The sequence below is a fragment of the Lycorma delicatula genome, chromosome 1, assembly GCF_047948215.1.
Source record: "Lycorma delicatula isolate Av1 chromosome 1, ASM4794821v1, whole genome shotgun sequence".
Lineage (NCBI taxonomy): Eukaryota > Metazoa > Arthropoda > Insecta > Hemiptera > Fulgoridae > Lycorma > Lycorma delicatula.
Genome location: NC_134455.1, coordinates 225980276 through 225995978, shown reverse-complemented (window position 1 = coordinate 225995978; position 15703 = coordinate 225980276). Strand labels below are relative to the sequence as shown.

At 26.0% G+C, this 15703-nt stretch overlaps 1 protein-coding gene across 4 annotated transcripts in view; it reads left to right on the top strand.

Moving 5' to 3' along the window:
• The window catches only part of LOC142329289 (oxysterol-binding protein-related protein 2), a 224049-nt gene that overhangs the window by 163839 nt on the left and 44507 nt on the right, over positions 1 to 15703 (top strand). For all 4 annotated transcript variants that reach the window (XM_075373756.1, XM_075373766.1, XM_075373746.1 and 1 more), the window contains 3 exons: positions 3549 to 3759; positions 5360 to 5469; positions 10011 to 10169. In XM_075373756.1, coding sequence (XP_075229871.1) covers positions 3549 to 3759; positions 5360 to 5469; positions 10011 to 10169 — 480 coding nt within the window. The remainder of the gene's footprint in view (positions 1 to 3548; positions 3760 to 5359; positions 5470 to 10010; positions 10170 to 15703) is intronic.

Here is a 15703-nt window from a genome sequence, read left to right as displayed (position 1 = left end):
CACCAAAAATCAAGTTGATATCTTCATTTTTTACTGAGAAATTAAAAAAAATAGCAGGGTTTCAATAAAAATTCAAAATCCATTTTAATTCTGTAAACTTGGAATTTCAAAAAATCTAGAAATTAGTTTTTAGATATTCACATAAAGATTGCACACAACAAAAATCAAGTTGATATTTTCATTTGCTCCATAGAAATAAAAATTATAGTAAATTTCATTCTTACTCCATTTTAACCTTTTAAAGTTGAAATTTCAAAAATCTTTTCTCATTTTTCACTTACACCATAAGAAGATATGTACAGATTTTCATCAAGTTATCTTCAATAATATTTGCTGGGTGTTGATGAATAAGTCAGTCAGGACAGATTGCTGTATAAGTATAGATTTTTAAAAAAACTTTGAAATAAATTGGTCATAAAATGAAAATAAAATTTTGCATGTTCTTTTATTTATATTTCAAATAGATAATTTTTTTTTGCTAAAACCATTTATATTAGTCTGGTACAGCTGTCATGTGTATTCTGATTTTCACAAAGATTCATCTACAGTTGTCATACCTCAGAATTGTGATAAGGAGTTTGAAAATGAAAAATGTAAATCTTATGATATACAACTACATCATTTATTTTCTTATTCAATGAATTATAGTACAGCCTAAAATTTTTGAACATTCAGGATGATCTTTAAACACAGAAAAGTTTAAGCATCATAATTTTTTCATGTTTATTCAGTGACAGTGGGAGAAAATATTTTAATTAAAATAACATACAATTAGAACTATCCATCAGAAGGTCATTACAAGGTAGGTGTATCATCAGTTAAAATAGAGGCACCCTCTATTAGGAGACAACCAAAGGTTAATGAAAGATAACAGGAACAGAGTAAATCATTACAATGCAAGAATTATACTGAATGAAAAATGTACTATTTTAACTCTTTTATTAATTACTGTTGATTGATGAGTCTTTATTTTTGTAGTGAACTTTTTTTATTAAAATAATACTTCAAAAATATTTTGGGCATTTCTCTCCATTTCAGAAGATTCTAATTTATTTAATATGTTCTGCATGAATTACATTACATTACCAAACAGTATGAAATTTTTATATTCTTTTAATGCTGCTAGATAATCTAGTTAAAAATATTCATTTTTATTTATTTGTAACAGCAGAAGGAACACATTCACATAATTTTTTATTTTTATATTCGCAGATTATTAAATATTACAATGTCAGATGATAATTTTGAGAAAGAACTTTATATTGTAAGATAAATAGCAGTTTTTTTGCCCACTATGTTTAAAATGTTTTTAACTCAATAAAGACGTGATATTAGTATGATATATTGTAAAATATCATTGCCTCTTTTTGTAGTTGTGATATTGAACAATGTTTTGATACAAATGTTATCAATACTTTATCTAAGCCAATTTATGAAGAAGCTTATTTTAAAATGAAAGCTAGTTCAGGCAGTCAGGTAAAGTTTTTAAAATTTTTAACTAAAGAATATTGTGTTCATAGAAATTGTTATTTTTATATCCTCCAAAGTGGTAGTTTTAGTTAGTAATATGATAAAATGTTTTATTATTATATAAAAAGCTTCTACATTGATTCTACAGTCAATGAAGGGGTCTTTTCTGTTGTACAATCTTTTTCCAATTCTTTTTATTCTTTTCTGCCTCTTACTTTCAAGATGACTTATTCTTTAAAAGGTTTTATAAAACTGAAAAAAGGATCACCATCATGAAAAGGTAAGTTGTGGAAGAATTAAGCCAAGCTTGTATCTAAATGGCTGGTTTTACCACTTGTTTGTAGTAGGTTATTGCTGCCTACTGTTTGGGAAATTCAGTGGTATTCTTGCTGAGCTTGTCTGCTACTACTTTGATCAATAGCAAATTATTTTTGCATGTTGATACAAATTTTGCATTATATACAAATATAATTATGTTAAAGTACCTTCACATTTTAATAAAAGTACTTTTTCAACCATATAAAAGAGAGCAGAATTAGATAGGTGTGAGATTTACCTTGCTATAAGTTTAAAATATCTTATGTCTAAATTAATAACTAGAATAATTTAACTATAATACTAATGTGAGAGGTAGAAGGTGTACTTGATGAAGACCAGTTTGGTTTCTGAAAAATTGGGATTTACATGAGATGTAAATCTATTTTTTAGGTTGATTTTAGAAGAGATCTAATAAATAAAAAAAAACACAGACTCTGACTAGGTATTCATTCATATTTAAAAAATGATTTGGCAGTATAAAATGGAATGAGATGTTAAGGAATAATAGATGTTAAATATATCATGCAAATATAGAGAAAAAAGAGGTATCCATGCCTTATAAAAAAATTATATACATACAATTAACTACAGTGAAAGAGAAATGCATAGCAGCAATACAGAAACGAGTGAGATAAGCAAGAATGTTGCCTTCCTTCTTCACATTTTAGTTTATACTTCTTAATCTGGAGGAATAAATAAAACGAAGAAAAATGTATGATCTAGGACAAAAAAATGAGCATTTTTAGATTTATTAATGATTTTGTTATTTTGACTGAAACTGTGTGTGACTTAAACCATTAATTGGTTAATGCACAAAAGGGGAGAAATTCAAGTTGAAAGCAAATAGAGTGGAATAAAGGTAATAGAATGTATTAAAAAGGAAAATGATGAGAAATTACACAATAAAATGGAAGTTAATATATTAAAAGTTTCAGAATCTTGTTATTTAGTTAGGGAAATATAAAAAAGAGGCAACTTAAACGTGTCACAAGAAAACTTGCGTAAACCAAGAATATGCAGAAAAAATGACTGGTATCAGACATAAATTTAGGAATTAAAACAAAATTCCTCAGAATATATGTATGAAGTACAACACATTGTGAAATTGAAAATCAACAAAAAGAAAGTTAAAAAGGAAAGTAAAAGTTTTTTTAAATTGCTTGCCAAAAAAAATTATGAAAACTAAAAATTCAAAGTGAAACATATTGTAGGTGCATACAGGAAGACTAGTTTATTTATGGCAGACTTTCGTTAAGATACATTTGACAGTGGTGATCCAGGATTAGTGAATTTAATTCTAGAAAGAAGAATAGAGGGTAAAAGCAATAAAAGAAGACAAAATCTAGAATTCACAAAAGCATTACTTGAGGATTTAGGATGTAAGAAATATGTTAATGCTAAATAAATCGTGAAGAACAGATAACATTGGAGAAGTGCAGTGTATAATATGCCTGTTTATGTTGTAATTCCATATTCTTAGTGTTCTGAATTTGAAATTGGATATTGGGTGGTTATCAAGAAAAAGGATGAGTAATAGATGAGTTAGATATTCTATACAAGGTATAATAAGCCTAATTTATCTTATTACTACATGTATATTTTTCTTTGAAGTAGTAAATTGTTTGACTGCTTTGTTGCTAACTCATTATTTTATTATTATTCTAGGTACAATATTATTATTTCAGTTTGAAAGTTTATAATTATTTTATTTTTATAACATGCAGCTGTTTGATTATATTTTTCCTTTCTTTGTGTTGCAGGCAATGTTTGCCATCCCCTATGTTCAGTCGCAGTGACTTCAGCTTATGGTCTGTTCTAAAGAATAATATAGGAAAAGAATTAAGCAAAATTGCCATGCCAGTTGTGTTCAATGAGCCTCTTAGCTTTTTACAGCGGATGGTTGAGTACCTAGAATACGCATACTTATTACGCAAAGCTTCCGAACAAAGTGATCCTGTGGCTCGTATGCAGGTATTTAAATTTTTCTGTCTGTAAATATAAATTTGAAGTTTACCTATGGTAATTTGAAGGTTATGTGATCTTCTTTAGTGATTTTTATAATTAAAGATATTTTTATTTCAGCACATTGATTATGTACAAGCATAACAGAGTGAAACAAATTTTTTTACTTAGATTTTTCACAAATGTGAATAATTTTGGAATGATTCACTTAAATATTAAAATTACATTTAAATGTGATTTTAGTTACACTTGGTCTTATTTCTTTATAAGAAATTGTTTTCTGGAGTTTAAAAAAAAAAAAATTGTTACTTAATGTTTTTGATATATTTCTGTTAAAATTTGTTTCAAGCAAGAATATTTGACTTAGTAATTAAAGAATTTGTTTAATCTATTTTTATAATGTACCATAATATCTAATGATTATAGTGGACTTGACATTAGTCTCAACTCAGTCCTTTTAATGAAGGACTGAGTAGGCTGGTCATGAAGAATTACATGCTACGGTTACTAAGGAAACTGAGGCATAAGATGATTTCTTGATGTGTTTTCCAGTGAAATGTTGTATACACTACTGCATAACAGCATGCCAAAATGCAGTTGGTATTTAGCCTTTCAAATGACATCTCTCTTTTTACCATAGAGATTGGTATATTCTGAAAATCCTATATCATGTAATTCAGTTGTTTCATAAGCAACACAGCCATAAGAAAAACTAATTGCTAATGTAAAAAGTGACAAATTAATGTACTGGGTTCAGTTTTTCAACTCAGTTAGGGAGTTAAGATTATGAGTTCATAAAATGCCACTTAAAATGTATGAATGTGTTCTTTATGTATAACACAGGTTAGAAAGTTAGATAGTAGAGAAAGTATGTGTAAGTAAATAATGTATGGATATCACCTGCTGAAGCTTTAATTCTTTAAGAATTATCATTTATGACCAATTTTTCCTCTCATATTGGTATTTTACCTCATTGATTAAGGGAGCATGAACGTTTTAGAAAATTTTATTGGCCCTATTTCTTGTTCTTGAAACTTTTTCTGTAAAATGCACCTAACATGAGAATGTCAACTATGAAAAAATAACTTTTTGACTAGATAGGTTTGGTCTTTTGAGGGACTCAAGCCTACTATCTTGTGAAGAGTAAATTTATTAGATTTAAGTTTAAGTTTCTATCAATAATTCAATTTTTTATTATTGTGAATTAATTAACTTATATATATATATATATATATATATATCGGTTTTATTAAAACTTACGTGTTTTCTTTCTACAATCAGTGATTACTGTTTTATGTATCCAATTATTATTTACTAAAGAAAATAAAAAAGCAATCTAAAAATTATAGGTATTTCTAAATGTAAATGCATGTAAAATAATTATTTTAGTTCATGAAGATTAAAATATATTTTATTGATCATATTTTATATTAATTTTCATTCACGTCAATTTTTAATTTATGAATAATATTTTTAGAAATATTGTATTAAAATGTATAATTTAAATATTTTAAGTAGTATTGTAGTAAATTGTTCTGTTAAGTAGTGAAATTATTAAAATTACATTTTGTATATTAAATTAAAATTTTACTTGGGTTATTTTTCACAGTATGTTGCTGCATTTGCTGTTAGTGCTTTGGCTTCCAATTGGGAACGACTTGGGAAACCTTTCAATCCTCTTCTTGGTGAGACTTATGAACTGGAAAGAGAAGAATTCAGGTAAATATTAATTTTTAGGAATGAATCATTATATTATGGTTGGTTACTGTAATGTTTCTAAGTAAAACTGCCCTATTCTTTATTTAATCTTGTTAAAGTATTATTTTCTATATAATTGTGCTGTATTTTGTATGATTTGTGTGTATGTATGTGTGGATAGAAGACAATTTAAGATTAATTTGTAAAACCAACTTTTTTATAGTTATTAAGTTTTATAACAGATTCAAAGATGTCTCCATTTATTTACTTGGATGTTTGTTAGACATATTTAATTACTGAAATCAATAAATTCATTTAAATACTTCTTTTATGTTGTGGCAACATAGCCACAATTTGTGAAGCAAATTCAGTTACTTTCCAATTATGAAAGTGTTAATAACTGCCTGTTAATAACTGACCCAATATATATATATATATATTTTAATTATAATTTTATTTCATTGTCCAAAATACTTTTAATTAGTAGTTTAACAAATTGCATCCTAGTGGCAGATTAAAATTAATTTTTACACTGCTTTTGTCTTTTATCCATGTTTGGTACTTTCATAAAGATTTTTGTATTATTAGATTATTTATAAAATTTAATTAAAAGTGTAATTTAAAGGACTAATACTGGAAATGTATGTTTACATATAATATTTGTAACTGTTAATCAATGATTGTTGTCGAAAATGGTTAATGTAGCAATCAGTGAAAATAATTAATTTTAATTAATAAAGTAATATAACTTTATATGTAATCATTGCTATGCAATTCATTTATTAATTTACTAACAAATGACATATAATATTTTTCTTGTACAATTATTTATATTCATTCATAAGTAGTGGGTAATGGTTGTATGTGTGTACAATCTTTGATTTATTTTTTATTTCTTCAGTCCAGAAAATTAATATTCAGTTTAAATATAAATTGGTTATTATACTTATATTACAAACATTGGTGTAAAACAGCTAAAAAATAAATCATAATTTATCAATTATGCCTTGGACAAACATTTATTATGTAAGGTTAACCATAACTATAGTTGTCTGGCATGTTGTAAAATTATCTAATGTTTTAATTGTTTATTATTGCCTCATTAGAGCTAGAAAAAATAAAAAAAAATTAAAAAAAGTATTCAAGGACATATACAAATGTATACTTTAACAATAAAATACAATAAAGAGTTTTTATGTTACAGTTCATTTCTGTTTAATTTTAAACAAATCATAGTTCTTTCTAGTACCTATATAAATTAAATATCCTTACTATATTATAGTAGTTACTTTAATGAATGTAATTTTTATTAATGCAGAACAATTATGTAACTTAAATATTTAATTCTCAGCATTGTAGAGCATATATTATTTATGCTGTGTCATTGCTATGTTTTTATGTATATATATATATATACACATTAATTTATTCAAATCAATTTTTTTCTTTTATTGTTGTCCATCTTCCTCTCTACTAATTATATTAACACTAAAAGTGAAACTCAGCAATCCACCACAGTACAGAATTTAATAATATTTCTTAACTTATTATTATTATTCTTTTGTACATCAAAAGCACTTTTGAGGATTTTTTGTCATTGTCAGTTGATCAGAAATTAAAAACTTAAAAATTACACATTAAAAAATTAAAATACATTAAAAATTAAAATTATTGCATAGTGTAAAATATGTAGTAAAAAATAAAAATTAAAGTTAAACATTTGTAATAACATCAAACTTCTTTAAACTTTTTAAAATTTCCTATTCGTGCCTGTGGCCAGTCACTATATACAGACTACACTAATATTTTATGAATTTTATACTTAATATTTACAGAAGTGCTCTATAGCAGTTTTGATGAGAAAATCATTATCAAAATTTCTGTCTGCAGATTAATCAAGCTGAATTTTTGTCTACATTTGTGTATATAATATATTTCTAAAATGCCCAATTCTTTATCATTATTAACATTTTCTTTTATGATTTCAATTATTTTTAAATTTGTTTCTGATTTGGCAATGGAATGCTTGTTAACTGTTAAATGTTAGGCAACATTAAAAAATCCTAACTTATTTATTTTATAATGTCCAAAATGTTCTGCAAACCTTGTCTTAAACGATCTATTAGTTTTCCCAACATAAATTTTATTACAATCATTACATGTTATTTTATAGACACCACATAAATTATTAGAATTATAATCATCATTATGGAATTTTAAATGACTTATTATGTGGTTGTTTGTCTTATATGCTGGTTTATATTTTTCTTTATTATAAACATTAATCAAACTTTCTATAACAATATTATTATAAGAGTATTTTATTTAGATATTGTCACTGCCATGTTTATTATTTATATGTTTGAATGTTGATGTATTACTAGATTTTAACCTTCGTTTTTTTATAAATATTATCAAAAAATGAGGTGCTATATCTATCTCTAGGGGAATTACGTCGGGAGGACAGGCTTTATAAGCCTAGCCTTCCGCGGTCGGCCCATGAAATGGGTTCGATAACGCTGGTTTAACAACGGATTGGAATGCAATTAAATCCGTCTTAAATTCACTAAATAATAATAGACAAAACTTGAAAAATTAGATCCGAGATTAAAAATAACCCTTTTAAAAAACAAGCCCGATTAGAATGATCCAGCAGCAAGGGACTCTGTCCAGGTTCTGCGATAAAGTAGGGAGTAATAGACTCCTGCCAACTTTGCATTCCATATCTATCTCTTACTGCAATACTTTTTATGACATTTATTTCTAATTTTTCCTTGTTCTGTGTGTAATGTATTGCTCTGTTCATTGTGTTTGTAAATATATTAATTTTGTGTGACCAAGGATGATTTGATCTTCTATTAATAGTTATTTTTCTTGCTGTTGGCTTCCTATATACGGACATTATAATTTCGTATTTTTATTAATTTTCATGTGAAAATCTAAAAAACTTATTTTTCTGCACTTATCCATTTCAAACGTTAATTTTAAACTATCATGATATGAATTGAGTTTTTCAAAATTACAAGATGTTCATTATTTATAACAGGCTCAAAGACTATCAAAATATCATTAACATATCGAACCCGTAATTGAACTTTATGTGTCATGAGTAATACCATAAACTATTTTATTTTTGAATCCTTGTAAATAAATTTTGGACATAGCAGCTAATAAAAAATCCCATCGGTAAACTATTCTCTTCTATGTATCTATAATATGACAACAAAATTATTTCAAATTTAATAACATATGTTACATATAAGAGAATTGTATGAAAATTTGTTGAGCTACAGCACTGTATACTTCGCACCTGTTAAAAAAATTAGAATTGAAAAACCCGGAAATGGTATTTAAATATTTATCTGAAGAGTATTTGCAAGCCTAAATTTACTGAATATCTCGTTTATTGTAGTCGGGATTGGAAAAATTTACAGTGTTCAAAACTTTTTTTACCTTTCTTCATTCCCTTTCAACATTGAATTTCAAAAGCTAGAAATTGGTTGAAGATTACACTCACCAAAAATCAAATTGATTTCATCATTTGTTACCAAGAAATTAAAAAAAAATTACAGGGATTCAAAAAATTCAAAAATCAATTGATAGACACTCACAGTTTTCAATTCATTAAAGTTTGTGCTTCAACTGGCAAATCTCCACTGCTACATTATATATATATATATATATATATATATATTTTTTAGGCATTTTTTGAGATAAAATGTATCCATATACCTTCACTGTTATGCGAAGAAACATGGGTAAAAATTTAGTTGTGAGATTAGGTAGTTTTTGTTTATCCTGAACAAAAAACACTTCTTCGTCTATCTATAATAGTATAGATATAAATTACTTTTTTAATGTAAATTTAATTCTATTATTATGTAATATTATTCATTTGATTGTTAATCATTGAGTTGAAACTCTGTTCACAGTTCATTAATTCAGTTTATTAAAGTTTTTGCTTCAACTGGCAAACCTCCACTACTATACGTATTGTTTCTGTCTGTTGTACTGTTGCTTGTTGAGTTGATTTGTTGCTGTCTGACACTATTCTCCCATTTTCTTTTAAACGAAAACAATATCCTTTACAGTTGGCATTTTGTATGACCATTATCAAGGCGCAGGACAAACTGTGTATGGAGTAGGAATCTTCCTATCTGAATCAGTTTTTAGCCAGGACAATTGTATGTTGCCCTTTCAGGTGAAAGATCTTTTAAAAATTTGAAAGCGGAGATGAAAGTTAAGCGTCAGTGCACATTTAATGTCTAGATGGTAGTCTTTGAACCACACAGTAAATTGTCTATTATAAGTTGAGTTAATATTTACTGATTCTGTAGAGCAGCATGGGTCCCCTAGTATTTATTATTATTTAATTTTTTTAAATAATGTTATTTAAGAAAATAAAAATATTTTTTGAAGTTATAATTAAGTTATTTTTTAAAGTTGGGTTTCCTTTATAGTAGTATTTATTTGGATAGTTACTGTATTCTTAGATATATTGAATTATCTCATTTTTAAACTGTTGATCATTATTCTGATGGTCAATTTATTTTTGATTTCAGAGTAATCTGTGAGCAGGTCAGCCATCATCCTCCTATATCTGCTTTTCATGCTGATAGTGAACATTTCATCTTCCACGGTTCTGTACATCCAAAACTAAAATTTTGGGGTAAAAGTGTAGAAATACAGCCTAAAGGTCTCATCACTGTTGAGCTGCCAAAGTAAGAAATTATTTTATTAAATTATAAGAGTTTAGTATATTGCGTGATGATGCAATCATATATATGAAGTGTATTCACAATACAGCCGTATATATTGAATAGCCCACCACAGTTGAAGTCAACGGACATAAAGTGATAAAAAACAAGATTAAAACATTCTCAAATTATGATTCAGACATGGTAAAAGAGAAAATAGCATACTAACCAGTTGAAGACTTACACAACCTATACACAGGAAAAAAACAGATTTTTGTTTGTATTATTAAAAGACTTGGAACCCTTTCAGTATAGAAAACTCTGCACTGGGAAAAAATTATTTAAATAAGCCATTAATTATTATTTTTGTTTTTAATTTCATTTACTTAGGTTTATTTAATTTTTTTAATTAGTTTTTTATTATTTCAATAATATACATATTCTAGTTTTAACTTTAATCTTATTTTAAAAATCTACTTACAACAACAGATTATAAAATATAAATTTAAAAATATAAGTTTTACAATTACAAACTTAACCAAAAAATACTTTCACTATTTTTTATTTAAAAAAGCATGCGGAAAATTTCATTTTGAAAAAAAAATTATAAGAAACATTTACTTTAAGGCAGTTGAATTTTAACTTTAATTTAATATATATTTCATTCCATCACAAATAATCTTTGCACCAAATCCAATATTAAATATTTTTTAATGATAGTCACTTTCAGTGAATTTACACAAAATTAACCAGTCACAACTTTTGTTCACCTCGATATGAAGTATTTAAAAAAAAATAAACATCAATGAAGTATTGAACCATAAATTCCTTAAATGTTTATAAAGTAGGAAGCAAGGTTCAGTTAGGTGAAAAAAAACCATTAATAGGGGTTGGAGCTACAATATTGAAAGTTTTACTACAATTTGTAATTTGGGTAAAAATAAAACCTCAAACAGATTTTCGTCCTCATATAATTGTGGACATCAGATAGGCTTTTCTTCAGTAACATACTTTTAAGGAATCTGAAGAGATTTATTGGTGTTTCAAAAACTTAGTGAATCATGTTTGATCCATGATAATACAAAAATTTCAAAGAAAAATACACATTCTTCTGAATAATATGGCAAGGAACAGTTATTAATTTGACCATACGCAACATTTAAAATAGTAGACTGTTTATACATATCCATGTACATTATATGTAGTTGGATAAGGAGAAAATTTATCTCTAGGAAGATAGACATTAAATATAAACCTTAAACCAGTCAAAGAAATATCTTTAAGCAACAGCATTTAAAACAAGAAATAACTATTTATTTTGTTTATAATAGCTTTCACAAAAAGATTTTAAATAACTTTAAGAATTTAAAAGGCTAGTAAACATTGATCACCTGTATTTTTGTTTAGTGAAGTTTCTGTATCTTATTAAAAAAGTAACTTTCCTAAATATTAAATACTTGTTTATTTTAGATAAAATAATTTTATTTAATAATTTTAGGATCAGTTTGAAGGCAATGATGAACTACAGAGAATTTTTCTGGTCTTTTATAAATTTAAAATGAAGCAATATATTTTTCCTTAAAATAATCTAAAAATGAAATACTGTGGAAAAAGCTTCTCACAAAAAAATAACTGATTTCACTCTGAGGTATGTGAAGTTAATGGTTAAGGTACAAGAAGTTGATCTACAATTGAAGTTAATGTACATAAAATACAAAAAAAAATTTAAAGAATCTTCCAATCTGGTTTCAGTCATGGTAAAATAGAAAACACAATTCTAACTAATTAAAGGCTTAACACAACCCATGGAAAGGGAAAAAATTTTTTTTGTTTATATAAATAAGAATGTAATAAGATAAGATAGATACCATGGAACATTTCAGTAAAGAAAACTCTAATGCAGTGAAAATTTATTTTAGAATTATTTTTGTTTTTAATGCCGGTAACTTAAGGTTTACTTTAAATTATTTATTATTTCAGCAACATACACATTCTGGGTTTAACTTTATCATGTTTTATTGTATAAAATCTACTTGCAACAACGATAAATATATTATTATATTTTCATAAACATAACATTTATTTGTTTTTTTAAGATCTTAAAAAAGGATTAACAATAAAGGATTTGACAACTATTCTATAATACACAAACAATACACATTATTATGTAGCAATACATCTACTGTACATGAATCAAATGAATCATAAATAATAACTAACATATTAACTAATCAAAACAATTTATCATCAATGTATCATGACACAATAATAAAAATAATATATATTTAACAACACAATTTATAGTCATTTAATGTCCAATTAATAAAAATGAAATCAAAAACAATATCAAATATTTGCAGATCAAAAACTTAAATAGCAAAAACCTTCTCTAATGAATTAATTTGTAATTACAAAAAATTAATTATGTATTATTCTCAAAATTTTATGCAGTCATTTAAAATAAATTATCTGGTTTTTAAAGCCCTAATAGTAAAATAATGCAAGTTATTTATCTGTAATATATGTTCTATATTATAGTGCTTATCCTTAATCTCATATATTTAGTACAGTAATTATTTATTCCTCAGTGGCTGATACAATGGACGTTCTAACAGAAAATGGGCCTTGTTTTTGGAAAGCTGTAAGTTATGTGTTGCACAGTTATAATTTAATTCAATTTTATATAAGGTATTATTCCAGTATAATCTAAAAAACGTACTCACTTGATATCTAATCTGGCTTATTAACGTGTGGTTTTTAATATCATTTACAAAACAAAAATTTGGTTCGCCTAGGCCATTTGTGCCGATTGTTCTACTATGTGAGTGGAACTATAAGAATTACTTCCAAGTTCAATTTGAGGTGATTGTTAACAGCCTCTAAGACACTTTCTTTGCTGTTATGTTTCGCATTTCTTAATTTTTCTGTTGCTGTTATTTTATCTAAAACATAATGGAAAGTTTTACGTACAACAGTTTGGAGAATGCCAAAATCTTTACTCACAGGGTCGGCAAAATACCAAAGAAAAATTTCTATGTTCTGGTTCAATGGTAGGGCTCCTCTCCTCTTTTCTCATTATTACAAGGTAAAAAAATTTTGCGTAAATGGACAACTGCTTGTTCCTTCATCAAAGCAGAGTAACTCCTTGTATCTGTTTGGACGGATAGATCACCGAATTTTGTATTTTTTATATTCTGAAAGTTCATAAATGCAGCCATAATGTTTATAAGATTAGTCTGGAGGTACCTTAAAAATTAATCAATAATTTCTTATAAGAATGTTTGCCTTTATTCACATCTTTTAAGAAATTACTGATACAGGATCAGTATTTACGCATAGTTATCAGCAATTACTTATTAGAAAAATAAATACATTAAAATAAAATCTTGATAAGATAAAAGAATATTAATTTCTAATATTTTATTCTCCCATTCGTAAGTAATTTCTTAAAAAATAGACAAGAAAAGTAATTATTGATTTTTATTCACATCACCCAAAGTTTTCTCCATATCCAATTACACATATGAACATGGTTATGTGTATGCTGCGTGCATGAGACAAGAATGAACAATCTGAGTTGTAAGTTTCAGTGACTTGGCCTTCTTGTTTTTTTCTAATTTAACACTTTTGAATGTTTGTTTAAAGCAACAGTTCATTTTTTATTTGTGAAATCATTTTATTGTTCAAACAGAGATTAAGATACATATTTTGTAAGTAAATGTTTATTTTGTTATCGATTATTATTTTTGTAATATATATATATGTATGTATATATTTATTTATCGATTTAAGTATTCTTGTAGTTTTTTAAATTTTAAATAGTTTTTTGTTTGTAATTTTTGACATTTTTCTTCTTTTTTTAAATCTATTTAAATTACTTCACTATTTTTGTCTACAAGATAGTTGTTAAAAATTGTTAATGCTATTATAACTTTAAAAAATCAAATTTATTAAAAAATGTAGACAATGTACGTACATTAAATCATATCTTGTATTCATTTGATAAATTTTCATCACTGTTATTTTTACATACGTGTGTTGTGTTTTGCCACAACTGCAAATCTTGGCCGTATAATTTTTCTTTTACTAAATTACAGTTATCCATTTTTATGATGTATTTTTTTTTGTGATGATGCAAAGAAAGTTTTCTTTTTTATGTTAGATGCAGCATTTTGTTTGGCTTCAGCAAATAATATCTGTACTGTTTACACTAGTAAACAGCGTAGCTGTTGACTTTCTTGTATTACAAATACTTCTTTAAGAGTAGCACTAAATTTGTGGTGTACAAACTCCTTTAAATAGACATATTAAAAAAAGAGATTTTTTTTTAGATTGTCCAGATTATTTACAGATGTGTAAATTATTTACAGACATTTTTCTTAAACTGTAATGCAGAAAGTTGTGAAACAGACTGATATAAATTTGAAATCACAAGTTGTGTAAGTTTTTTTAATGGATATTTACAAGCATTGATGCCATATTCATTTAATAATGAAAAAATTAAATATTTATTAATATTAATTAAAAATGAAATATTCATTTAATAATGAAATAAGTAATTTTATCAAACTACTAACATCTGTTCAGATGATAAACAAGCTATTTAAAACACCACTACAAACTATTTCATATTATCTTTTGTGTTATTACTGTTTTAGGCAATAAAAGTCAATGTGTCAGACCAAATGGAATAGCCAGAACAAAAAAAATATTATTACATTTTAATTTATTTGTTATGAAGTTTAAAGTTAATGAATTGCACATGTTTATTATGTTAAGATTTATACTGGAAATACCATTTTTCTTTAAGTATGACTTAAATTTATTGAACTTGAACCAATCCTTTTCAGTACACCTTACTAATCAAAATTAATGACTAATTTAGTAATTTATTAGTAGAGAGTTGAAGTTTTTGAATGCAAAGAATAAAGTAACATCAAATCATAATACAGAGTTGAATATATATAATCAAAACTAAGCAGCATATTGAGGGGAATAACTAGGTTTGGTAGGGAAGGTGAGGTGACAAAGGAATGTGACCTTCAATTGCGAATTGATTTTAGAAGTATTGTAGCTATTGTTTTCATTCAGATTGCTTTATTGTAAGCCTACATTATATTTTCATTCTTTTGTGCTGAGTGTGCCATCTGTAGCCTACACATTTGAATTTTGCTGGTTGAAGATTAAGATATTATTAAAAAATGTTCAACAGAAAGTCTGTAATAGTTCATGTGCTTACATTTCATGCAATTACATTATTTGCTCGATCAAATACTACAAAGGTGGAAATATCACTGAAGGGTATATCCTTCAGTATTAAGGAGTACTGTTATCACCTCAGTTATTGCTGGTATTATTATTATTATTATTGACATAACTCTCATCTTTAAAAGAAATCGGCAAATGGTTTACTAAGTTTCTGTAAGCAGATTGAAATTGGCCCCAACATGAGCATAATCTCCTATTACAAAAGAAAAGTAAGTAATAACAAGGTTAGACATGTTTGAATTATTGGTCTCTATTTTGGTCTATGGATGAAATTTTATTTTTCACTTACC